This window comes from Lissotriton vulgaris, chromosome 10, assembly GCF_964263255.1.
Source record: "Lissotriton vulgaris chromosome 10, aLisVul1.2, whole genome shotgun sequence".
NCBI classification, from domain to species: Eukaryota; Metazoa; Chordata; class Amphibia; order Caudata; family Salamandridae; genus Lissotriton; species Lissotriton vulgaris.
This window is the reverse complement of record NC_141698.1, coordinates 348,140,377-348,166,789: the sequence shown is the minus strand read 5'-3', so window position 1 is coordinate 348,166,789 and position 26,413 is coordinate 348,140,377. Positions and strand designations below refer to the sequence as shown.

Here is a 26,413-nt window from a genome sequence, read left to right as displayed (position 1 = left end):
CCACAAATGGAATTCCCTCTTGTATGACAGGAGGATCCTTTAAATATCTCGGAATCTGGATACAACAAGACTCTGAAATTAGTACTTAGATACAACTATGGCACCACAATGGATCGCATAGAACCACAAATAACTAGATGGATAACTCTCCCCCTTTCTTTAGCGGACAGAATATCGCTTATTAAGATGGTATTGTTACCTAAGCTGCTATACCTCTTTCTCAATATACCAATATAACCACCTGCCTCAATTTTTTATGGGAGACGCACGAACCTCATTAGACTGATATGAGCCGGTAAACAGGCCCGCATAAGTCTCCACACCATGTCACTTCCATATGCCTCAGGCGGGCACACAGTCCCTGATATCTATTTATTTATTTATTTATTTATTTCAAAGGTTTTATATAGCGCTACTGGACCCAAGAGTATCAGAGCGCTTTACAAGACAGGTGAAACAAAAATGAGAGAAACTTAAAAATTAAGCGAGAACAAGTTATAAAATGATAGTGCATTCAGCAGGGCTAATGGGGCAAAAAAACATAGAGATAAAAATTAAGATGGAAATGGATAATGAAAGTTAGGAGAGAGAGGGGGGTGAAGAGAGGGGGAGTAAGCATATGAAGGCATTGAGAGGGGGAGGGAAGAGGAGTGCATAAGAGAAGAGGGAGGAGTGAACATGTACAGTGTCAGAAACATTAGATACCCCAATACTTGGAACATGTACAGTATCAGTAACATTAGATACCCCAATACTTGTTGAGAAGAAGTATTTTTAGTTCTTTTTTGAAGAGAGGGTAAGAGGGGTTGCAATTGATATCCTTTGGGAGAGAGTTCCAGATTGTAGGAGCGTTACCAGAGAGCGCACGGGATTGGGTCTTTTGACATTTGAGTCTAGGTGGGATCAGGATAAGGGAGTTTGTGCTCCTCAGGGACCTGGAGCAACCTGCTTTATGTAGTTTTGTTGCAAGGTAAGAAGGGGTGTTTTGATGAAGAGCTTTGTGAGTGACGCAGGCAATCTTATAGGTGGATCTACCTTCTATTGGGAGCCACTTGAGATTTTTGAGGACGGGGGAGATGTGATCAAATTTTCTACAATCAGAGATTAGTCTAGCAGCAAGGATGACGACAGATTTAATTGGAGCAAGATGGAATTTAGGTGTGCCAGCCAAAGTGGTGTTACCATAGTCAATCCTGGAAAGGACAAGCGATTGGACAACAAGTTTGAAATCTTCTGCTGGAATAAAAGGTTTAAGTTTCTTAAGGTGGAGAAGGGTGAAAAGAGCGCTTTTGGATGCATTTTTAATGTGGGGGATGAGATTTAGATTCTGGTCAATGCTGATGCCTAGGGATTTGATAGAATTAGAGGTGGAGAGAGGGCAGTTTAGAGCTTTGATGTCATTTAACCAAAGTTGAATGGGAAGGGAATTGTTTTTGGGGGAGAAAATGATGATTTCTGTTTTTTTCGGGTTCAGTTTGACATGGTTCAGATGGAACCAGGTTTGAATTTTGGTCAGGGTCTCATGAGGAGAAGGATGTCTTTGTGAGATTTGATCTTGTAGTATAATTGGGTGTCGTCGGCATAGAGGTGGTAGTTGATATTAGAATGTTTGAGGATGAGGGTGAGTGGTTCCATGAACAGATTGAATAGGGTTGGGGAGAGGATGGATCCTTGAGGGACACCGAGTGAGACAGGTTGAGGTTTAGAGAGGAAATGGCTAATCTTGATTTGTTGTGATCTATTTTGTAGGAATGAGGAGAACCATTTGAATACCGTGCCTTCCAAACCAAATCGATCTTTGAGAGTGCTAAGAAGGATGGGGTGGTGGACAGTATTAAATGCAGCTGAGAGGTCGAGAAGGATTAATACTGAGGATTCCCCTTTGTCAAGGGAACGATGAATGTCATCAATGATATTTAGCATAGCAGTTTCTGTACTGCATCCCTTTCTAAAGCCGGACTGGAAGACATCAAGGAGGTTGAAGGAGACGATATGTTTCTCTAGTTGCAATAGGACACATTTTTCAAGGGCTTTGGAGAGAAATGGAAGGTTAGAGATTGGACGAAGGTTGTTTGGGTCATTGGGGTCAGCTGTAGTGTTTTTGAGAATAGGCGAGATTTGACCAAGTTGAAGGGAGGCAGGGACACAGCCAGTGGAAAGAGAGGAGTTGATAATTTTGGTCCATATGGGGGCAATGGTAGATGTAAGTTCTTGAACCAGAAGGGCGGGAAGAGGATCTTTGGAGTGGGCGGAAGGTTTTAGTTTGACAATGATATTAGTGATCATAGATTCTGATACTGGACTGAAATCGCTCCATGAGGCATTGTTTTTAGCAGGGGTGTTTATTTTCGGAAATGTATTTTGTTGGAGTAGGGCAGGGCGGGGATCAGAAGTATCGAGCGGTGTGGAAAAAGTGGTCGAAGGAGAGTTATGGGTGTTGGGGAGGGTGTGTAGGATGGGGGTAGGTTGAAGTGAGAGTGGGAGGGAAGAGAAGGATAATTCGATCGTGTTGATTTTGTTCGTAAAGAAGCTGGCAATTTCTTCGCATTAGTCAATGGAGGCTAATATTTTTGGAGGGCCGGTGAAGGTTTGTTTTTTTACAATGTTAAAGAGTTCTCTAGGGCGGTTTCTGGCCTGATCAAGTTGAGATCGTAGAAAGGAAGCTTTTTCGTTAAATATGTGTTTTTTGTACTGGGCTCTAGCAGTTCTAAGGAGAGTCAGATTGTCAACGCTTGGATGATTTCTCCAGACCCGTTCAGAATGTCTAAGGGACCGTCTTTCATTATTGAGTTCAGAATTGAACCAAGACTTAGGAGGAATGTTTTTTTGTTGTTTGAGTTTGATTGGAGCAATTTGGTTGAGGGCTTCAAGAATAGAATTGTTATAATGGTTAGTAAGGTTGGTGGTGCTGTCAGAGAGAGGGGGTAGAACTAAGTGAGCCTTAATTTTGGTTTCCAATTCGCCCGGAGGAATAAGGTGAAGGTTGCGTGTGGATTTCATAGATAATATGCTGGTGGGGGCGGGGTGAGTAATGGATTTAGTCATGGTGAAAAGGATAAGGTAGTGGTCAGACCAATCTAGCGGAAGTATATTTGAGAGGGAGGCTAGATCGTTATTCGTTATAATAGCATCAAGGGTGGCACCTTTGTTATGTGTGGGAGAATGGCAGAGTTGGGTCATATTGGTGATGTCCATGGTATCATTAAGGAGGATGACAGCAGGATCAACACTTTTGTTCCAATGGATGTTGTAGTCACAGAGGAAGAGATTTTTAGAATGTGAGAGAGACGATTGTATGATAAGATCAGTCAACTCTTCCGTAAAGGGTATGTTATTTCCAGGGGGGTGGTAGATAGTGTGCAACCGGGTGGTGGGGGAGTCAGGTATGATGAGATCGGATCAAAGGTATTCAAAGGAAGAAGGGTCTTGTAGATTGACGAGTTAGATGTTAAGTTCAGCTTTAAAAATGATGGCGAGTCCGCCACCTATTTGTTCAATTCTGTCTTTTCTAATGATAGAATAAACAGGGGGGATAAGCAAGTCGAGGATGGGAGTGGAGTGGGAAGTGAGCTATGTTTCAGTTAGGAAAGCAATGTCAATGTTTTCACTAAGAATGGTTTCAGCGATCTCAGTAGCGTGACAGGAGGCAAATCTGCAGTTAATCAGCATGCAGCAGAGGGGAGTGGGGACTGGCGATAGGGAGGGGGGACAAGTGGGGAGAGGTTTGAGTAGTTGGGGTGGTCTAGGGGAGGAAGGAGGAAGAGATGGTTTGCTTGTTCCTAAAAGAACTGGGATAGTAGACAGATGTGTAGGGCAGGAGGCGGATCGGCAGTTAGTCATCATGCAACATAGGGGAGTGGGATCGGGCGATTGGGAGGGGGGACAAGGGGGGATAGATCTAAGTTGTTGGGGTGGTCAAGGGGAGGAAGGAGGAAGGGGGAGTCTTCTTGTTCCTAAGAGAACTGGGATAGAAGATTTATGACTAGAGGGTATATTGGACGACGGATAGTTAAGTTAGAGGAACTGTTAGCTTTAGAGGGTAGAGATGGAGAGATAGTTAGATTAGAGGAACTGTTAGCATTAGAGGTCATTGGGCGAGGACCAAGTTGTGGCTGTGTGGATATGTTGGTATTGTAGAGGGGCACGATTAGTGAGGGTTGGGTGGGTAATGTGCAGGTTGTGTAGTTGCTAGAAGGAGGAGTGTATCTATAGGTGATAGAGTTAGGCTGACAGTTATTGGATGTACTGAGGAGGGTGTCAGTGTGAGAGGAGATAGTTTTAGAAAGGAGTGAGATATCGCTTCTAAGTGAGGAGAGTTCTAAGATGAGGGACAAAAGGACAAGTTCAATGGTAGGGGAAGCTAGTGTGTGAGTTGATGAGTGTGGAGGATCAGTGTTCATTGGGCTGTTTGTCGAGTTAGAGTTGTTTAGTGGGGGATAAAGTGTGGAGGATGAGGTGTAAAGCCTGGAGGGGGGGAAGGGAGTCAAGTGGAGGGAGGAGCGCAGAGTAGAGTGTGTTTTAGGAATTGTGGGAGATCAGGGAGTAAGAGGGGGATGTAGGAGGTAACGTTGTGCTGATGTAAGAAGTGGTGCAAGGAGGGGGGATGTTGGGGAGGAGGTTGAAAGAGAGGCATGTGTACCAGAGCATAGCGAATTAGGAAGAGGCAATAAGGGTGGGGAGAAGTGAGGGTATATGAAGGTAATAAGAGTTGGGGAAGGTCGTAGAGACGAGGTAAGAGGGACAGGGATGAAATGGGGTGATGAATCTAGGGGTAGAAGGGGTGAGAGGGCAGTGTTATGGGATTGTGTGAGGGTTTTCGGATAGAGTGTTAATATGTTGTTCATTGGGCACAGGAGAGGGAGGGGGAGAATCAGGAGGGAGCGATAGGGGGGAGGGAAAAATGAAAGGAGATACAGGCAATAAAAGTTGGGGTAGGTCAGAGAGATGAGGTAAGAGGGAGGGGGATGGAGTGGGGGTTTGGGATAAAGTGCTAATGTGCTGTTCATTGGGAGTAGGAGAGGGAGGGGTAGAATCAGGAGGAAGCGATAGGGGAGAGAGAAATGAAGGGAGATGCAGGCACTAAAGGTTGGGGTAGGTCAGAGAGGCGAGGTAAGAGGGAAGGGGATGAAATGGGGGGTCATGAATCTAGGGGTAGATGGGTGAGAGGGCAGGATTCGGGGATTGAGTGATGGTTTGGGATAAAGTGCTAATATGTTGTTCATTGGAAGTAGGAGAGGGGGGAATCAGGAGGAAGCGATAGGGGGGAGAGGGAAATTAAGGGAGATGCAGGCACTAAAAGTTGGGGTAGGTCAGAGAGACAAGATATTGGTAGCGGGGATGAGAGGGGGTGATGAGTCTAGGGGAAGAGTGTTTGAGAGGGGAGGATTCACGGATTCTGTGAGGGTTTGTGGTAATGCGTTAAAGTGTTGTTCAAAGATGTCGAGGTGCTTTTCAGATGCTTGGATGAGTATGGTTCCAGATTTGAAGATGGAGATATCTATTTCGCCAGGAAAGGAAGAAGATGGTGTGGTGGAGAGTTTAAGACCGTATGGGATGTTGCGTGAATTAAAGATCAGGAAGTGACCTAGGAATATGCTTTTCCATTTAGAAGGGCGTTTGGTGAAGAAGATGAAGTTGGTGACACGTGAGGAGTTAAGGCTGTTATGGTGATCAGCAAATAAGGTTTCAGGGTGGAGACAGATAAGTTTGTGTTTGAGTTTTTTTTTACCATGTTTAGACAGACAGGGTGGGTAGATGATGGACCAAGAGTTAGGGCCAACTTTGGAGATGTGTGGGGTTGAGATTGACGGTGGAAGAGTGAGTGGAGGCATGGTTTAGAGAAAAGAAGGGGGGGAAGAGAAAGCACAGTAGAGTTAGTGTTGTAGTACTTTATTCGATAAAAACATTTATCATAAAAGTAAAAACCACTTTCAAGTACCAAAAATCCTTAAAATTCATACAAGACAGGATACAAATTTATGTACAATAAAAACATATATACAGTTAAGATTGGATGCACCAGTAGGATCATTAAAAATAGGATAGCAGCATGTTCAGACACAGTTAACCTGGGATATCATTTAGCACCCTCATTTGAAATCATCTTTAGCTGTTTAGATCTTATCTGCCATGCTCTTCCCAGATATTTCGCAACCCCACACACCAAAACCAGTGATGAAACATCTGTTGTGAGAATGCGCAGGGCGTTAAGGTGCTGTCTGAAGCCCAGCTCCCAACAAATTGGCCTAAGCCACCATCTTCTTACACCCCTATAGGCTCTACAAGCAAATAAAAAATGTGCTAACGACTCTTTGGGGCATGAGCAGCATGGACATGAGGTATGGTCAGGCAGGGAATGTCTCCACTTTCCAGTAAAATAATTTAGTGGTAGGGTTCCATATCTGAATTTTAAGAAAAGTGTTCTGTCGCCAGGTGATTGAATGAAGTCCAGAAATGGTTCGAACTTTCTGACAGACTTATTGTTTAGAAACTGTTTGGTGAGAGGTCCCCACCTATGTCCCTCCAGTTCCTCCTTCAGAACCCAGTCCCAATACAACTTCTTAACAACATTTTTTGGTGAAGGGGACTGAGTCAGCCAAAACTCGCCCAATCCCAACAAAATGACCAACTCCTTCAGCTTGCTCAGCCATCGAATCTTGGCACAGCCGCCCAAGGTGATGAGTTCATCAAATGTCGCAGCATACGTGACTAGATCCGTTGATCTTCGCAAGCGCACCCAGAATAGCAAGTAGCGCAGGCGGACTATATCCATGATTGAGCGTCTGCCCAAATCAAGAAAAAGTGGTTTTAGAGGGGTTGACGCTGGGAGCGAGACCAAATCTCGAAAAAACTTGTTCTCTGCCCTAGCCAATTCCGGGATCTTCTCGAACCCCCAAAGTTCGGAGCCATAAACTGCTGAAGCCAACGCCTTCCCTTCATAAACTGCCAAGGCCGGGGCAATGGGTCTGCTGGTCGAACCTCGATGGTCTCGTGCAATATCTCCTGCCACTCTTTTGAGGTTCAGGAGCCTTTTCGAGACATGGGAGTTCCAAGTCATTTTATTAATAATTCTTATGCCCAAATAGTCGAAGGCCTTGACAACCTCCAGAGGCACCCCATTGAGTGAGATATTTACCCTTTTTGCTTTTTTGGCTGAGGACAACACCATCAGCTTTGTTTTGGAGGTGTTGATGGTTAAACCACTCTCTACACAAAACAAGCTGAATTTGTCCAGGACTTTCTGGAGGCCCATTGGTGTCTTTGAGATCAGGAGGGTGTCATCTGTGAAGAGAAGGGTGGGTGTTTTCTCTCCCGCCAGGACAGGGGCGTCGGCCGGGTCCTCCCTCAAATGGTCCACCACCCCATTCACAAAGAGGGAGAACAGGGTCGGCGCCATCACACAGCCCTGGCGCACCCCTCTATTCACAGTCACCCTCTCTGCCAGATCTCCCTGGCTCCCCATCTAATCCTAGCATAATTGCCCTTGTGAAGTTTCTTTATTAATTCCAGGAGATAGATCGGGAAGCCCATGTCGTGCAGCACTTGCCAAAGTTTTTTGCGGGGCACCAGGTCGAATGCGGTTTTCAGGTCGATAAAGGCCAGGCAAAGGGAACCCCTCCCGATGGACACAGATTTCCAGAAAACCCCAAAGAATCTGAAAACCTGGTCCATCGTACCCACCCCCCACCTAAAACCTGCCTGGAAATGTGATAGAATACTTCCTTCCTCCAGCCATGCTCCCATTCTGGAGACAATGACCCTGCCAACTACCTTCTGCATCGCGTTGATTAAACTAATCGGCCTGTAGTTGTCAGGGTCCTCTCTATCCCCCTTCTTATATATTGTCACCACCTCGGCCATCTGCCACGACTCCGGGACATCCTGGCCCTGGGCAATTAGGTTCAACAAGAGGCTTATGTATGCAGCCCAGGTCTTTGGGTCGTGTAAGAGTAGGTCACCAGGCAGGTCGTCCGGTCCGGCAGCCTTGCCTGGGGCCATGTTTTTAATGGCTCGCTCGACCTCTTTAGGGGTGAAGGGGTCTGGGACAGGAAGGCTTCCGAAGCTAGATTCCTGATGGTGCACAGCTATAGGCTCTGGGTCTGACTCCAAAACCTCATCACCACAATATAAGTTGGAAAAATGGGCATGCCATTGTTGGGCGGTGATGTGGTTTACAATGGGATCTGAGCCATTCCTACTAGAGATGTTAATTAAGTCCAAGAACCTATAAGAGTCTTTTGCCTGAGCTGCAAGTTTTAAATTTTGCCAATGGTCTTCCTCCCGTTCCCGTTTTGCCACCCTTAGGATATTATTGTAGTCCTTCCTAGCCTCTCTTACTCCTACCATATTTTTAGAGCGTAGTGCTAGAGATATCTTCTGTCTCTTTGTCCCGCATAAAGTGGTATACCATAGGTTCCCCTGCTTTGGGCCTTTATTATTTTTAATTGTTGAGACATTTGCGAAGAAAAACAACCCCAACTTCTCCACCATTTCCCTGTAGAGATTGCTTGCCCGGGAGCTCTGTTTAATCTCCGGGGAAGCATTAAGAGTGTCAAGATCTGTATTTCCTCGATGTACCAATTCTTTAATGCGGTCTAGTGTATCTTTTTGCCTTACAATCCTATTCCACTTAAGTCTGCGATTGCAGATAGAAGGGACTACCTCTTTTGAAGACATAAATGGGACCTTAATGATTTCTCCGGTGGCTCCCCATCTAATTTCCATGCATAAAGGATTATGGTCACTATCTTGTGACTGCTTAATCTCCATATCCACAAGGTCCCCCCATGAAAACAAATCCATTAATAAATAATCAATCCGCCATGGACAACCAATTCTGTTATAGGTATTCGCCCCTTCTGGGTCAGATAGTGTTCTTCCATTTAGAGCACGGAGATTATACTCGATAGGGCGTTGATTTGGATCGCCCTGGGTGGCCACTTTTTTATTGGGGGCAGGGACAACAGGGGTATAGAGTATTTTGCGTCCTCCTCGGTGATTCCCATAAAATCATCCTCACTCAGGGGCTCAAAAGTAGTGTTTAGGTCTCCTCCCACCAACACTTTAGTCCATGGCAGGATACCTGCAAGGGCTGAGTCTAAGAGCGAAATAGTGCCCGATATTTGGGCCCCCGGCGTGCCTCGGGCATACACGTTAAAAAGCTCTATCTTAAGATTCTTCTGGGACCCTTTGATTGATAAGTGTAGAATGTCAACTGAACCGGAGTCATTCATTTTAATGGACCAATTCAGTGCCACATTAACCCAAATAATAAGGCCACCTGCTGGCCAGCCTTTACCTGAGCTTGTCGCTGAGATAAAAAAAGTAGTATACCCTGACTTGTATAAGGGGGTCATGCTCCATGTTTCCTGAAACATGCAAACGTCGTAGTTTGAAACGAAACCATTCCATTCCGGTATTACCATCTTTTTCTCGAGGCCTGCAATTTTCCAGGAAAGGAGCTTGATTACTTTAGCAGTTCCACTCTCCACAAGAGGGGTACCCTGGATAACTTGTTTGTAGGATGCATCAACCAGGGAACCTGTGGTCAACTGCACTATGGGTGTCAAAGTCTGTTGCCTCTCAAGTGCAAATGATTCTATAGAGGGGGGCGGGACAACAACACTATTACTAGGTAGTCAGTCCACACTATTAAGCACAGAGTCTGCCTGATCCCCAATAAGAGACCAGAGTGGCATGTGTCTAATTTGAATATTTGAGTGATTGGGAGGGCAAGACCGGTACTCAAGGGCCAGCAGATTCTCTGCAATTTCCCTATTCTTTAACACAATTTTAATACAATCAGTCAAAGAACTGGGGAGGGTCATTCTTTCCACCACAGCCATGTCTTCTCTAATGATAGAACGACACCCCCTCACGTGACGCAGCCAGTGTATAGCTTTGTTGTGAACCGCCTCCCTATCCTCTTTGAACACCCTTGTGCCTAGCTTTGGGACTTTCGTCATATAGACCACTAGAGGGTTGTATCTAAAGGAAGGATAATGGATAGGCGGGATAACCTGCCTGGTTCCTACGTTCATTCCTCCTGTAGTTCTTTCTTTAATTGAGTTGGGACCCCTGCCCATGACTTCTCCCGATCTGGATTTCACCATTCCTGCATAAGTACTTGGTTTGGGTTGCCCTATTGCCCGATTATCATTAGAATATTTCTACACAAGGCTCCCGCCCACTCTGCCCTCCCCATTTTGTGGTTGTGTAGTGGGGACAGTTAGCCCCTCTTTAATAACCCTAGGTGGAGGTGAGGATGCTTTAGCTTGCGAGTCATTAATCGTGACCAATTTATGGGTATCGACAACCCCCTTTAGGATGTTTTTGATGAAATCCAGATCATTCTCTACTTTCTCTAGTTTCTTCAATAATAACCTGTTTGAATAGGAACAGTTCGCACAACCCCCCCCCCAACAGGAGTTAACTCCAAAGCCTTAGTACCAACTATTGGGACCTCAGCGTGGTCACCTGAAAGGCCTTCCAGGGTTGCAAATCTTTTAAAACAATCGATTCCCAGGCTATGAGGTAACTCGTCAACCTCCTCCCCTTCAGGGCCAGTCTCTTGTAATTTGCTCTCAGTGGATTGAGGGGCCGGGAGGTTTAATGGTCCTTCGAGGGAATTATGAACTTCACAAATCAGGGGCATGTAGGGAGTTTTTTTATCAAAAATAGCAGGGATCACTTTTTTACGATGTAGAAGTAAGACATCAGAGAGGGGGTCAGGTAGTCCCGCAGGATTCATGTTTGGGTCTCCAGACAGAACCTCCTCACAGTCCCTAACAATGTTTTCGATTCTAACAAGAGCACAGTTAGTGGCCGCAAGAGCTGATTTTTTAGACTTTTTGCCATTTTTTGCCTGTACTTGGGGGAGGCCCCCCTCAGTAGCCTTCCTCATTCCCATTTATCACTGCAAATAATATTCACTACTCAGCAAAATGTAACTGCAGTGATACAGCACCGACAATGTCTTTGTCCCTGCTTCCCCCTTCGGAGCCCCACAGTACCTTGTTCCCAACAAATATGGTGTCTTTGGTCAGAGCTTAGGGGGGTGGTCCGGCCCGGCCTCCTTTGGCCCCGGATGGCCCCAGATGGTCCCGCCCTTGTCCCGGGCTTCTCCCGGCACTACCCGCGCGCTTCCCGCGATGCAGTGGGCTGTCCTTCGTTTTAAGCGCCTCCGGGTGCACCTTGATTGCTGGAGGCGGCGTCCAGCCGCAGAGGATCTTGGGGGATGTAGTCCCCTATCCCGGCCGCTGCGCTGCGGTGTCCTGGCAGCGGCGGCAATGGCGGGGATAGAGGAGTTCTGAGTCCAGGGGCACGAGGCAGCAGGTAAGGGACAGCACTTTGGCCCCACAGCACAGTCAAAAGGGGCTCCCGCTCTCCCGAGGGCAGTCCTTCGTTTTAAGCGCCTCCGGGCGCACCCTGATTGCTGGAGGCGGCGTCCAGCCGCAGAGAATCTTGGGGGATGTAGTCCTCTGTCCCGACGGCCGTGCTGCGGTGTCCTGGCAGCGGCGGCAATGGCGGGGATAGAGGAGCGATGAGTCCAGGGGCACGAGGCAGCAGGTAAGGGACAGCACTTTGGCCCCACAGCACAGTCAAAAGGGCCTCCCGCTCCCCAGAGGGCAGTCCTTCATTTTAAGCACCTCCGGGCGCACCCTGATTGCTGGAGGCGGCGTCCAGCCGCAGAGGATCTTGGGGGATGTAGTCCCCTGTCCCGGCGGCCGCGCTGCGGTGTCCTGGCAGCGGCCGCAATGGCGGGGATAGAGGAGCGCTGAGTCCAGGGGCACGAGGCAGCAGGTAAGGGACAGCACTTTGGCCCCACAGCACAGTCAAAAGGGCCTCCCGCTTCCCCGAGGGCAGTCCTTCGTTTTAAGTGCCTCCGGGCGCACCCTGATTGCTGGAGGCGGCGTCCAGCCGCAGAGGATCTTGGGGGATGTAGTCCCCTGTCCCGGCGGCCGCGCTGCGGTGTCCTGGCAGTGGCGGCAATGGCGGGGATAGAGGAGCGCTGAGTCCAGGGGCACGAGGCAGCAGGTAAGGGACAGCACTTTGGCCCCAGAGCACAGTCAAAAGGGCCTCCCACTCCCCCGAGGGCAGTCCTTTGTTTTAAGCACCTCCGGGCGCACCCTGATTGCTGGAGGCGGCGTCCGTCCGCAGAGGATCTTGGGGGATGTAGTCCCCTGTCCCGGCGGCCGCGCTGCAGTGTCCTGGCAGCGGCGGCAATGGAGGGGATAGAGGAGCGCTGAGTCGAGGGGCACGAGGCAGCAGGTAAGGGACAGCACTTTGGCCCCACAGCACAGTCAAAAGGGCCTCCCGCTCCCCCGAAGGCAGTCCTTCGTTTTAAGCGCCTCCGGGCGCACCCTGATTGCTGGAGGCGGCGTCCAGCCGCAGAGGATCTTGGGGGATGTAGTCCCCTGTCCCGGCGGCCGGGCTGCAGTGTCCTGGCAGTGGCGGCAATGGCGGGGATAGAGGATCGCTGAGTCCAGGGGCACGAGGCAGCAGGCAAGGGACAGCACTTTGGCTCCACAGCACAGTCAAAAGGGCCTCCCCATGGAGTTAGTACGCACAGGTCCTCCAAGGGAGTATGGGAGGTGGTACTATGGGAAGAGGGGGGTAAATTAAGCTAAATCAAAGCTGACTCATACAGAGAGAGGTGTGGGTGGTGTTTCAATTAAGCACAAAAGGTGAGGGGGCAACGTAATCATAGGAGATACCATTTCAACATGTGAGGATGTAAACATAAGTACAATTTGTGAGGTGTTGAACTAAGCATATAAATTACAGTTCACGATGAAGGAGGGGCAGCCAAGAGAAATTAGAAGATAGGGTTATATAGCAGGGGAAGGAACAAATTATACAGTTAGGGCATAATGATGAACTACACCTAGTAACATAAGGATACACATTGAGAACTAAGGCAAAGTGACAGAAGGATTAAACATAGAGAGCAGTCTGAACAGTAACTTGGGACAGATTACAATGATCGGAAATGAGGGTGAACTAAACAGAGGAAATCAAAGTATACAATATAACAGAATAGATAACGAAGAGAGGATATACCATAATGAACAGTCCAGTTAACATTGAAATAAGTTAAAAAAGCATCACAATTAAATAACATATCCAAACGATATAAAATGAAGTGCAAATATAAAACATTATTAACTGTATGTGATAGGTTAGATGTTAGTCAGGAGGGGGATGGAGATAGAAAGAAGTAGTAAATAGTGAAGATAACTGGTATAGAGGGGGTATAGATAGGAGGGTAACCTAGAATAGAGAATCAATGGGATGGGTGATCAAATTGAGGGAAGCGGTAAAGGTAAAATAAATGAAATAAGTAGTGTAATTGAGTGAGGAGAAGAATAACTAAAATGCGGAATAAAAGAGAGAAAGAGAAAGGGGAGTAAGTGGAAAGAGGGAGTTATTAATAAAGATAGCAGAGCAGAGGAACATCGAATGGGGAGGAGCAGGTATCTACATAATATATCCTAACATATAATGCAAAGGAAAGAGGGACATATCATCAAAAACAGTCACTTAAATTGGAGAATTGAAATTGAAAAGAATGACAGGTAAATTAAAAGAACATGATAGAAATAAGATACCTAAGATACCTAACTGAAGAAGGACTTATAGTAATACACAGTCATAAAATAAAAGAATTAAAGATGATGAAAAATATGCTATTGGTATTACCCAGTACAATACCTGCCGCACCTTGCGGTAGAAGATGGAGACGCTGATCCAGTACCACTATCCAGCATACTCACACATACACAACATCATTTATCAATGCGATAAATAAATACAATAGGGACAACCTCACAAGCATGGCAACGCATCAGTCAATTAGCGAACAAAACCCCCATTTACACCCCGAATCTGCCGCTGACTCACCACCCTGCGTTATCAGTCACACAAGAAAAAAACAGCATGATGATCTCAGAACAAGTAGGTATAGCACAGATGGGCGATCTATATCTGAATGGAACCTTTTTCACCCCCAATGACCTGTCCTATTTCGGCAACCACTCACTGTTATTCCGATTTATTTATCACAGACTAAGGGCTGCTATCAGGGAATTGTATCCTACCTATCCTGCTGACCTCCTGCATTACAGTCACTACAGACTATAATAGCAACTTCCATTCACTCTAATATAATTTCACGGCTATGTAAACCTGTACAAGCGGAAATTGGCGCACATACCCTTAAGGCCTGTGACAACTGAAATAAACTGTTAGACCTCTCCCTGATGGACGAAGACTGGGCTTCCTGCTGCACACTTACTACACTGCTCACACCCAATGGCAATCTTCGCATCATCCATTACAAATATATACATCAAGTTTACCACACTCTAGTCAAATTACATAAATATGGGCTACGTGAAAATGCGCAATGTAAGAGATTTGGGATTGACCAAGATTTTGCATATCTTGCATAGAATTGTGGTAAGATAAAGATATACTGGGAGGCTGCAATTTACCATTTAGGTATACTCATATCATGTACACTGTTGTGTAAACTACAATTATGCATATTGGGCCTTCACATAACTGTGAAGTCTGCAAAGAAGAAATTGGTCGCCATAATGTTGCTCTTGGCTAAACGTAGAGTAGCGATGCATTGGGATAGTAAGCAAACTCCTACTCTAACATGCTGGATACTAAATGCTGTCTATTGTAGAGAAATTATTTTCATGTACGCTGAAGAACTACCAACTGCTTCCAAGCCCTCGCTTATTTGGGAACTGCTTACTGCATATATACGAGAACGTCCTGATCTACTTAAGGCTAGTCATTCATTTAGACACTTGAATTTTCAATGAGACATTGATCGCTGTGTAATTGCTCAACTGTGTATTATTGGAAAATGTGATGTAAAGGAGTCCTTACTGTAATATGCTTTATGGGATTGTTATAGCTGTGACTACTGTTATGTACAACTACCAAAACCTTTAATAAACAAAATTAAAAAAAAAAAAAAAGTATTTCAGAACATCAAGTTTTCTTTCAGGAACTCAATAAAAAATACAGGCAGCCAAATGATTTATATCATTATTCTTGATTGGAAGTATGTGTTGAAGAATTCTTTAGTGAACTTGCAATTTCATACTCCCTCTATAGATTTTGCCACAGGGACATGACAGTCTGTAAATAGCTTATTCTGTTTTACATGTAAGGAATCTGGAATTTTTTCTCATTTGCTTCTGCCCCGGAATGTTATTTACCTTTCAGTGCTCATTGAATTTACCTGCCAAGCAATTGTAACACCTAGTGATTTCCTTCTGGGCCCTCTTTGGTACTCCCTTAGTTCTGCATCTAAGACGTTGAATGCTGCCTCTGCCCTGCATAGCCACATACATTTGTTTTAGAGACATTGTTCAAGGAATATGCTGTACATGTTGGTTGTTGTTCAGTTACTCTTCTTGGGATTCCGTCTGCACATCTCGTACAAGGTTGCTAGGAATACATAGCAACATAGTGTACTGTTTTCTTTGCTTGCTCAGCAATAGCTCCTAATGTCTAGACATAACACCCTCATGCAGCGGCATCTTTGAACACAGCCGTTGTATCACATAAACGGTGTCCTGTCCCTTTGGGGGCAGGGAGGAGAATTCTGGTTGAGAGGACTGTTATGGAATGACTATAGTACCTGACATGCAGCCCTGCATAAACTAAGTTTACACTCATGATGTATACCACCAAACTATAAACATCAGGTGTGGGGTCTTAAGCTAATTCCAGAGATCCTGTATATATTCCCGTTCTCACACAGTAAGGATAGATTTAGGCAGATAGAAAATTTGCCATTAGTTTGGATGTTCATCCTGTATACCCTGTTAGTAATGCTAGTTTCTCCCCTCTTGCCTCTTTCTGCAACCCTCTTCCCTCTTTCTGCACCTCCCTTGCCTCTTTCTGCACCACTGTTCCCTCTTTATGCACCTTTCCTGCCTGTTTCTGCACCTATCTTGCCTCTTTCTGTACCTCTGCTGCTTCTTTCTGCTCTTCTGTTGCCTCTTTCTGCACCCTTTGCACCTCTTTCAACACCTCTGTAGCTTCTTTATGCACTTCTCTTCCTTCTTTCTGCACCCCTCCTGCCTCTTTCTGTACCTATCTTTCCTCTTTCTGCACCCCTCTTGCTTCTTTTTGCACCTCTGTTGCTTCTTTCTTCATTAGTCTTCCTTCTTTGTGCACTCTTCTTGCCTCTTCCTGCACCTCTTTTGCTTCTGTACTTCTCTTGCCTCTTTCTGCATCCCTCTTGCCTCCTTCTGCACCTCTGTTGTTTCTTACTGCACTGCTCTTGCTTCTTTCTGTACCTCTCTTCTAAATGTCTGCACTCCTCTTGCTTATTTCTGCACCCGTTCCCTTTTTCTGTATGTCTGCTGCCTCTTTCTGAACTTCCCTTACCTATTTCTGCATCTATGTTGCTTCTTTCCACACCCCTCTTGCCTCTTTCTGCACCCCTCTTGCTTCTTTCTGTACCCCTCTTGCTTCTTTCTGTACCCCTCTTGCCTCTTTCTGTACCCCTCTCCCTCTTTTTGCATCTCTGTTGCTTCTTTCTGTACTTCTCTTGCCTCTTTTTGCACCCCTCTTGTCTCTTTATGTATCTCTGTTGCCTCTTTCTGCCCTTTTACTGCTTCTTTCTGCACCCCTCTTGTATCTTTCTGCACCTCTATTGCTTCTTTCTGCACTTCTCTTGATTCCTTCTGCACCTCTCTTGCATATTTCTGTACCCCTTGTGCCTCTTTCCGCTCCTCTCTTGCCTTTCTTCTCCTCTTTTGTAGATTTCTGTACCCTTCATTCCTCTTTCTGTACCTCGTTTTCTTTTTTCTGCACTTCTCATGCCTCTTTCTGCACCTCTGTTGGTTCTTTCTGCACTGCTCTTGCTTCTATCTGCTATCAATCAATCAATCAGTGACACTTATAAAGCGTGCTGCATACCCGTAGGGTCTCAAGGCGCTGGGGGGGGGGGGGGGGGGGGGGTGCCGCTACTGCTCGAACAGCCAGGTCTTCAGCTTCTTCCTGAAGGAGAGGTGGTCTTGGGTCAGGCGTAGGTCGGGAGGGAGGGAGTTCCAGGTCATGGCGGCCAGGTAGGAGAAGGACCTTCCTCCTGTAGTCGCTCTTCGGATGCGGGGGACGGCGGCGAGGGCGTGGTTGGCTGATCGGAGGTGGCGTTTGGGAGCGTAGAAGTTGACTCGGCTGTTGAGGTAGCTCGGGCCTTGGTCGTGTAGGGCCTTGTGTGCGTGGGTGAGGAGGCGGAAGGTGATTCTTTTGTTGACGGGGAGCCAGTGAAGGTCTCTCAGATGTCCGGAGATGTGGCTGGTTCGTGGGATGTCGAGGATGAGTCTGGCTGAGGCGTTCTGGATCCGCTGGAGTCTCTTCTGGAGCTTGGCGGTGGTACCGGCGTAGAGGGCGTTGCCGTAGTCCAGTCGGCTGGTGACGAGGGCCTGGGTGACGGTCTTCCTGGTCTCGGTGGGGATCCACCAGAAGATCTTCCGTAGCATGCGTAGGATGTTGAAGCACGCCGAGGAGACGTTGTTGACTTGTCTGGTCATGGAGAGGGAGGAGTCCAGGATGAAGCCCAGGTTTCGTGCATGGTCTGTCGGTTTGGGTGCGGTGCCCAGGGCGGGAGGCCACCAGGAGTCGTCCCAGGCGGAGGGTGAGGAGCCCAGGATGAGGACCTCCGTCTTGTCCAAGTTCAGTTTCAGGCGGCTGGTTGTCATCCACTCGGCTACCTCTTTCATCCCTTCGTGCAGGTTGGCTCTGGCGGCGGCGGGGTCGTTGGTCAGGGAGAGGATCAGCTGGGTGTCGTCGGCGTAGGAGATTATGCTGAGGTTGTGTTTGCGTACGATGGTCGCGAGGGGGCTCATGTAGACGTTGAAGAGGGTGGGGCTCAGAGATGATCCTTGGGGGACGCCGCAGATGACTTCGGAGGCCTCTGACTTGTACGGTGGTAGGCGGACTCTCTGTGTTCTTCCGTCGAGGAAGGAGATGATCCATTCCAGCGCCTTGTCCTGGATGCCGATGTTGCTGAGGCGCCGTACTAGGGTGCGGTGGCAGACCGTGTCGAATGCCGCGGAGAGGTCTAGGAGGATGAGGGCCGCTGTTTCTCCCTTGTCCATCAGGGCTCGGATGTCATCGGTGGCGGCGATGAGGGCGGTCTCGGTGCTGTGGTTGGCTCGGAAGCCGGACTGTGAGGGGTCGAGGGATCCGTTCGTCTCGAGGAAGGCGGCCATCTGCTTGTTGACGGTCTTCTCGATGACTTTGGCTGGAAACGGGAGGAGCGAGATGGGGCGGTAGTTCTTTAGTTCGGTGGGGTCCGCTGTGGGTTTCTTGAGTAGAGCGCTGAGTTCGGCGTGCTTCCAGCTCTCAGGGAAGGTGGCGGTGTCGAAGGATGTGTTGATGATGTCTCGCAGGTGGGGTGCGATGACAGCGTCGGCCTTGTTGAAGACGTGGTGAGGGCAGGGGTCGGTCGGTGATCCGGAGTGGATGGAGTTCATCGTGCGGATGGTGTCTTCGGTGCTGATCGGGGTCCAGGCGTGGAGGGTGGTGTTGGGGGGTGGTTGTTCGGTCATGGTGTGCGTTGGTTGGTTGTTGAAGCTGTTGTGTATGTCCGCGATCTTGTTGTGGAAGTATGAAGCGAGGGAGTTGCAGAGGTCTTGCGATGGGGTGATGTCGTTGTTTCCTGCGCTGGGGTTGGAAAGCTCTTTCACGATGTTGAAGAGTTTCTTGCAGTTGTGTGCGTTGTTGTCCAACCGGTCCTTGAATGCTGTTTTCTTGGCGGCGCGGATCAGCTGGTGGTGTTTCCGGGTGGCAAGTTTGAAGGAGGTCCTGTTGTCCGGTGTCGGTTCCCTTCTCCAGACTTTCTCGAGGGCTCGGCAGTTCTTCTTGGAGCTCTTGAGTTCGTCGGTGAACCATGGGGCCTTCTTGCTGCCGGGTCTGCTAGGCGGGGTCCTCAGTGGGGCGAGTTCGTCCGCGCAGTTGCTGATCCACTTCGTGAGGTTGTCGGCGGCCTGGCTGGGGTTCGCTGAGCTGGCAGGAGGGTGCTGGCTCAGGGAGGTGGCGAGCTGGTCTGCTGTGATCTTGTTCCAGCTTCTGCGGGCGGCCTGTTGCTGGTGGTGGTGGGTCGTCGTTCTCTTGAAGGTGAAGTGGACGCAGCTGTGGTCCGTCCATTGAAGCTCAGTGGCGTGGCTGAAGTCGATGTCTGTGCTGGAAGAGAAGACTGCGTCGAGTGTGTGTCCGGCGAGGTGGGTGGGGGTGGACACCAGTTGCTTGAGTCCAAGGTTGGCGAGGTTGTCGAGCAGGGTGCTGGTGTTGCGGTCGTTGTTGTTCTCCAGATGGAAGTTGAGGTCTCCCAGGAGGATGTAGTCAGCGGAGGGGAGGGCATGCGGGCTGACGAAGTCGGCGATGTCCTCGCTGAATTGCGTGCGTGGTCCAGGGGGTCGGTAGATCAGGGTGCCTCTGAGGGTGGTGTTCGGGTTGGTGTGGATCTGGAAATGCAGGTGTTCGGCGCTGGTCAGGGTGTTGTCGGTGCTGGTCGTGAGACGGATGGTGTTCCTGTGGACGATGGCGATGCCTCCTCCCATCTGGTTGGCGTTTCGGTCCCTCCTGACGATCTTGTAGCCCTCTGGGATAGCGATGGCGATGTCGGGAGCTGAAGAGGCATTCATCCAGGTCTCCGTGAGGAAGGCAACGTCAGGGGCTGTGGTGTCGAGGAGGTTCCAGAGTTCGATGGCGTGTCTGTGTACTCTCTTGCACATTACTGCACACCTCTTGCCTGTTTCTGCAGCACTCTGTTGCTTCTTTCTGTACCTCTCTTGCCTCTGTGTGCACCCCTGTTCCCTCTTTGTGCATCTCTTTTGCCAGTTTCTGTAACTCTCTTGCCTGTTTCTGAACTTTTCTTGCCTCTTTCTGTACCTCTGTTGCTTCCTTCTGCACTTTTCTTGCCTATTTCTGCAGCCATCTTGTCTCTTTCTGTACCTCTGTTATTCTTTCTGCACTTCTCTTGCTTCAATCCATACCTCTCCTGCTTCTTTCTGCAACCCACATGCCTCTTTCTGCATCATTCTTAACTCTTTGTTCACCTCTCTTGCCTCTTTCTTCACCTCTCTTGCCTCCTTCTGCACCGCTCTAGCTGCTATCCGCATCTCTTTTTGCTTTTTTATCCTCTTCTTTTGCCTCTTTCTGCAGCCGTCTTGCTTCTTTCTGTACCTCTGTTGCTTTTTTCTGCACTTCTCTTGCTTCTTTCTATACCTCTCTTGCTTCTTTCTGCACCCCTTGTGCCTATTTATGCACCCTTCTTCCCTTTTACTGCACATCTCCTGGTTCTTTCTGCACCCCTCTTGCCTCTTTCTGCACCCCTGTTGCTTCTTTCTGCACTTCTCTTGCTTCTTTATATACATCTCTTGCTTCTTTCTGCAGCCCTTGTGCCTCTTTCTGCACCCTTCTTCCCTTTTCCTGCACGTCTCTTTGTTCTTTCTGTACTTCTCGTGCCTCTTTCTGCACCCCTCTTGCTTCTTTCTGCACCTCTGTTGGTTCTTTCTTCACTGTTCTTGCTTCATTCTGCACCCCTGTTTTTTCTTTCTGCACCTCTTTTGCTTCTATCTGTACCTCTCTTGCTTCTTTCTGCATTCCAATTGCCTCTTTCTGCATCATTCTTCAGTCTTTGTGCACCTCTCTTGCCTCTTTCTGCACCCCTCTTGTATCTTTCAGTACCTCTGTTGCTTCTTTCTCCACTTCTCTTGATTCCTTCTGTACATCTCTTGCATATTTCTGTACCCCTTGTGCCTCTTTATGCTCCTCTCTTGCCTTTCTGCTCCTGTTTTGTAGATTTCTGTACCCTTCATGATTTTTTCTGTACCTTGTTTTCTTTTTTTCTGCGCCTCTGTTGGTTCTTTCTGCACTGCTCTTGCTTCTATCTGCTACACATTTCTGTACACCTCTTGCCTGTTTCTGCAGCACTCTGTTGCTTCTTTCTGTACCTCTCTTGCCTCTGTGTGCACCCCTGTTACATCTTTGTGCATCTCCTTTACCAGTTTCTGCAACTTTCTTGCCTGTTTCTGAGTTTTTCCTTGCCTCTTTCTGCACCTCTGTGGCTTCCTTCCGCATTTCTCTTGCCTCTTTCTGCAGCCCTCTTGCCTCTTTCTGTATCTCTATTGCTTCTATCTGCACTTCTCTTGCTTCTATCAATACCTCTCTTGCTTCTTTCTGCACCCCATGTGCCTCTTTCTGCATCATTCTTCACTCTTTGTGCACCTCTCTTGCCTCTTTCTGCACCCCTCTAGCTGTTTTCCACATCTCCTTTTGCATGTTTCTGCTCATCTTTTGCCTTTCTGTACCCTTCTTGCCTCCTTCTGCATCTCTGTTGTTTCTTACTGCACTGATCTTGCTTCTTTCTGCACCTGTTGCAAATTTCTTCTCCCCTCTTCCCTCTTCCGGCATCCTGCTTCTCTTTTTCTGCATCCCTGTTCCCTCTTTATGCTCCTCTTCTGCCTGTGTCTGCATGTCTGCTTCCTCTTTCTGAACTTCTCTTGCCTCTTTCCGTACCTCTGCTGCTTCTTTCTGTACCTCTCTTGCTTCTTTCTGCACCCCACTTGCCTCTTTCTGCATCATTCTTCACTCTTTGTGCACCCCTCTAGCTGCTTTCCGCATCTCTTTTTGCCTGTTTCTGCTCTTCTTTTGCCTCTTTCTGCAGCTGTCTTCCCTCTTTCTGTACCTCTGTTGCTTTTTTCTGTACTTCTCTTGCTTCTTTCTATACCTCTATTGCTTTTTTCTGCACCTCTTGTGCCTCTTTCTGCACCCTTCTTCCCTTTTCCTGCACATCTCTTGGTTCTTTCTGCACCCCTCTTGCCTCTTTCTGCACCTCTGTTGCTTTTTTCTGCACTACTCTCGCTTGTTTATATACATCTCTTGCTTCTGTCTGCACCCCTTGTGCCTCTTTCTGCACCCTTCTTCCCTTTTCCTGCTCGTCTCTTTGTTCTTTCTGTACTTCTCTTGCCTCTTTCTGCACCCCTCTTGCTTCTTTCTGCACCTCTGTTGGTTCTTTCTGCACTGTTCTTGCTTCTTTCTGCACCCCTGTTGTTTCTTTCTGCACCTCTTTTGCTTCTATCTATACCTCTCTTGCTTCTTTCTGCACCCCACTTGCCTCTTTCTGCATCATTCTTCACTCTTTGTGCACCTCTCTTTCCTCTTTCTGCACCTCTCTTGCCTCTTTCTACACCCCTCTAGCTGTTTTACACATCTCTTTTTGCTTGTTTCTGCTCATTGTTTGCCTTTCTGAACCCTTCTTGCCTCCAACTGCATCCTCTTGCTTCTTTCTGCACCCCTCTTCCTTCTTTTTGCATCTCTATTGCTTCTTTCTACACTTCCCTTGCCTCTTTCTGTGGAGAAGTGTGGCTCAATGGTTAGAGCAGCAGACCCTGATGCAGAGGTCTAGCCTGGGACCAGGGTTCAATTCCCGCCTCAGCGGGTCTTGGGCTCAATTTCCTCGGACCTGATAATTCTCGCCTCGGTGCCTGTTCTAATCATGGGTCCCACTCTGCAACTCTGGGCAATAGCTTGCTTAATCTCCACAACGGCCCCAACAATGTTAGGATGCCTGGCTTCACCTTTGGGGTGCCCAGTAGTGGGCACTTCACAGGGAAAAGCCAGGAAGAGTTCCACAGCGGTATGCGTACAAGCACCAAGATACCCTCATGGGTGATTCGTGAGCTATACAAGTACTACTACATTTACATTTACATTCTCCACCCCTCCTGTCTCTTTATGCACCTCTGTTGCTTCTTTCTGCACCTCTCTTCTCTTTCTCCACCCCTCTTCCCTCTTTCTATACCTCTGTTGCTTCTTTCTGTACCTCTGTTGCTTTTTTCTACACCCATCTTCCCTTTTTTGCATCCCTCTTGCCTTTTTCTGTACTCCTCTTACCTCTTTCTGTATCCCAGTTCCATTTTTTTCTGTACCACTCTTATCTCTGTCTGCACCCCTCTTGCCTAATTATGCACCTTTGTTCCTTCTTTCTGTACTTCTCTTGCTTTTTTCTGCAACCCTCTTGTATCTTTCTGTAACTCTGTTGCTTCTTTCTGCCCTTCTCTTGCTTCTTTCTGCACCTTTCTTGCAAATTTCTGCACCCCTTGTGCCTTTTTCTGCTCCTCTCTTGCCTTTCTACTACTCTCTTGCACATTTCTGCACCCCTCTTGCCTCTTCCTGCACCCCTGTTGGTTCTTTCTGTACATCTCTTACCTCTGTGTGCACCCTTGTTCCCTCTGTGTGCATCTCTGTTGCCTTTTCTGTAACTCTCTTGTCTCTTTCGGAACTTTTCTTGCCTCTTTATGCACTTTTCTTACCTCCTTATGCACCTCTATTGCTCCTTCTGTACTTCTCTTGCCTCTTTCTGCATCCCTCTTGCCTCTTTTTGCACCTCTGTTGCTTCTTTCTGCACTTGTCTTGTTTCTTTCTACATCTCTCATGCTTCTTTCTGCACCCCTTGTGCCTCTTTCTGCACCCTTCTTCCATTGTCCGGCATGTCTCTTGCCTCTTTCTGCACCCCTCTTACCTCTTTCTGTACCTCTTTTGCTTCTTTCTGTACTTCTCTTGCCTCTTTCTGCACCTCTGTTGGTTCTTTCTGCACTGCTCTTGCTTCTTTCTGCACCTCTGTTGTTTCTTTTTGTATTTCTCTTACTACTTTCTATACCTCTCTTGCTTCTTTCTGTACACCACTTGCCTCTTTCTGCACCCTTCTTCCCTCTTTGTGCACCTCTCTTGTTTCTTTCTGCACCTCTCTTGCCTCTTTCTGCACCCCTCTAGCTGCTTTCCGCATCTCTTTTTGATTGTTTCTGCTCTTCTTTTGCCCTTTTCTGTATCCCTCCTGCCTCCTTCCTCTCCTCTGTTGTTTCTTACTGCACTGATCTTGCTTCTTTATGCACCTCTCTTGCAAATGTCTGCACCCCTCTTGCCTCTTTAGGCACCCCTCTTCTCTCTTTCTGCACCCCTGTTCCCTCTTTCTGCAATTCTCCTGCCTGTTTCTGCATGTCTGCTGCTGGTTTCTGAACTTCTCTTCCCTCTTTCTGCACCTCTGTTGCTTCTTTGTGCACTTCTTGTGCTTCTTTCTGCACCTCTCTTCGCTCTTTCTGTACCTCTCTAGCTTTTCTCTGCATCTCTTTTACCTCTATCTCCACGAACATGGCTACTTTTAAACTGACCTCAGGCTCAGCCGTGCACACATGCAAGTGCACAAAAGGCTTCTGGCCTCTAAACTGCCATGCCCTTTTATATGCTAGAGACTTAGAGGTAGTTGTAATCCCCCTGCTCTATTATGTACTAGGGCCTTATAGGGGAGGTCATGCCAATCACAGGGGTACCCCAACCCATAGTGTACCCTTGCGCATGTAGGTGTTTTCACTATATTCTAAGTGTCTTTCAGACTAGCACTGGCTTTGGGCCTGGTTAGGCAGAGCCCAGAGTCAGTTACCACCAGTACCAGTCAGCAAAATGTTGGGGGTGCCCAGGGCACAGGATGACTTTGCAACAAGGCCTCTTTCTGCACCTCTGTTGGTTCTTTCTACATATCTCTTGCTTCTCTTCGCATCTTTCTTCCTCTTTCTGGACTTCTGTTGCCTCTCTGTATTTCTCCTGCTTCTTTCTATGCCTTTCTTCCTCTTTCTGCACGTGTCCTACCTCTGTAGGCATAGTTGGAAATTAGCATTTCAAAAACCTTAGAAATTCACTGAAAAAACTAAAGGTTTCAGGGACATTATAGTTATAAATTAGCATTTGAAAAACCTTTGAAATTCACTGAAAAAAACACAGTTTTCAGGGACGTTATAGTTAGTTGGACATTTCACTCGTACAAAACTAGAGAAATGTGTCCGTTATAGTTAGTTGAGCTAACTATAACTTGAGGCCCCGAAATGCACTGCTGATGTCGTCACATATTACGTAATTCATGACATGGTCAGTGACATCACTGATGACATCATCCATGTGATAATCTGATGCACCTCCTCCCACTCTAATATAACCTTTGATATACCCACTCTAAAATACAGACTACCATTTTTGAAACCATAGACACACCAAAACCAGTTACTACACACCCACTCACTGATTCCTAGGTCTATACACACAACCACTCATTCACCCATACAGTCACTCATCAATACAGCACTATCATATGTACACATGCACCTATACAGACACTCATACACTGCCACTCATCCATAGAGTTACTCACACACCTAGTCAGTCATGCAAAGAATCAATCACACTCCCATTTACTCACCTATAGTTTTACACACACCACCTCACTTATTCATACATATACTAACACATTCTTACTCTATTATACAATCACTGATACAAGCACACACTCATCCATACAGCCACTCTCACAATCACTCACTCTCACGTATAGTCATTTATATAGTCCAACACTCACATACACTGCCTTTCACATATGTAGTTACTCACACATATACCACTGAGACATCCATTCACTCACCAACACACCCATACACACACTCACCCACCCATACAGCCCTTCACATAATCACTCTTGAACCCATACACCCAGTGAATCACCCACTCACACATCTATGCACAGAGTCACATCCCCCAACCCACCCAAACAGACACTCAGGCACCCATACAGATACTCAGACAACCAATCAATAACCCATATAGACACTCATGAAGCTACTCACCAACCCATGCAGCGGCTTACACACCAACTGACAGACTGATATAAACATTCACACAGTTTAGTCACTAACCCATGCATTCAGTACAACACGTTTAATCATTCACTTACAAGTCAGTCATGCATCTACTAAATCATCCATTCAGACACTTATACACCCACCCATTCTTCAGCAAACATATTAATACTTTACGTAAACACAGCTAGTGGATAATGTCATCAGTGATGTCATTTGAGATGTCATCAGTGATGCCACTGACCATGTCAATAATGATGTAATATGTGACATCATCAGCAGTGCATTGCGGGGGCATGAGTTATAGTTAGCCTAACTAACTATAACAGCCAAATTTCTCTGGTTTTGTACAAGTGAAATGTCCAACTAACTATAACGTCCCTGAAACATGTGTTTTTTTCAGCGAATATATATATATATATATATATATATATATATATATATATATATATATATATATATATATATATATATATATATATATATATATATATATATATATTCACTGAAAAAACCATAGGTTTTACACCCGTTATAGTTAGGAAGTACCATTCGAAAAACCTATGAAATTCACTGAAAAAACCATAGGTTTTACACACGTTATAGTTAGGAAGTAGCATTTAAAAAACCTATGAAATTCACTGAAAAAACCATAGGTTTGACACATGTTATAGTTAGCTGGACATTTCACT

General features: G+C 47.0%; 1 protein-coding gene across 1 annotated transcript in view; it reads right to left on the bottom strand.

Moving 5' to 3' along the window:
- LOC147685227 (uncharacterized) overlaps positions 1–25,690 on the bottom strand; it is a 47,290-nt gene extending 21,600 nt beyond the window's left edge. The window contains exons 1-2 of the mRNA XM_086939768.1: positions 25,377–25,690; positions 18,726–19,759 (exon numbers count right to left, since the gene is read on the bottom strand). Coding sequence (XP_086795894.1) covers positions 18,726–19,759; positions 25,377–25,380 — 1,038 coding nt within the window. The 5' untranslated portion in view covers positions 25,381–25,690. The remainder of the gene's footprint in view (positions 1–18,725; positions 19,760–25,376) is intronic.
- Between the last annotated feature and the right edge of the window lie 723 nt (positions 25,691–26,413).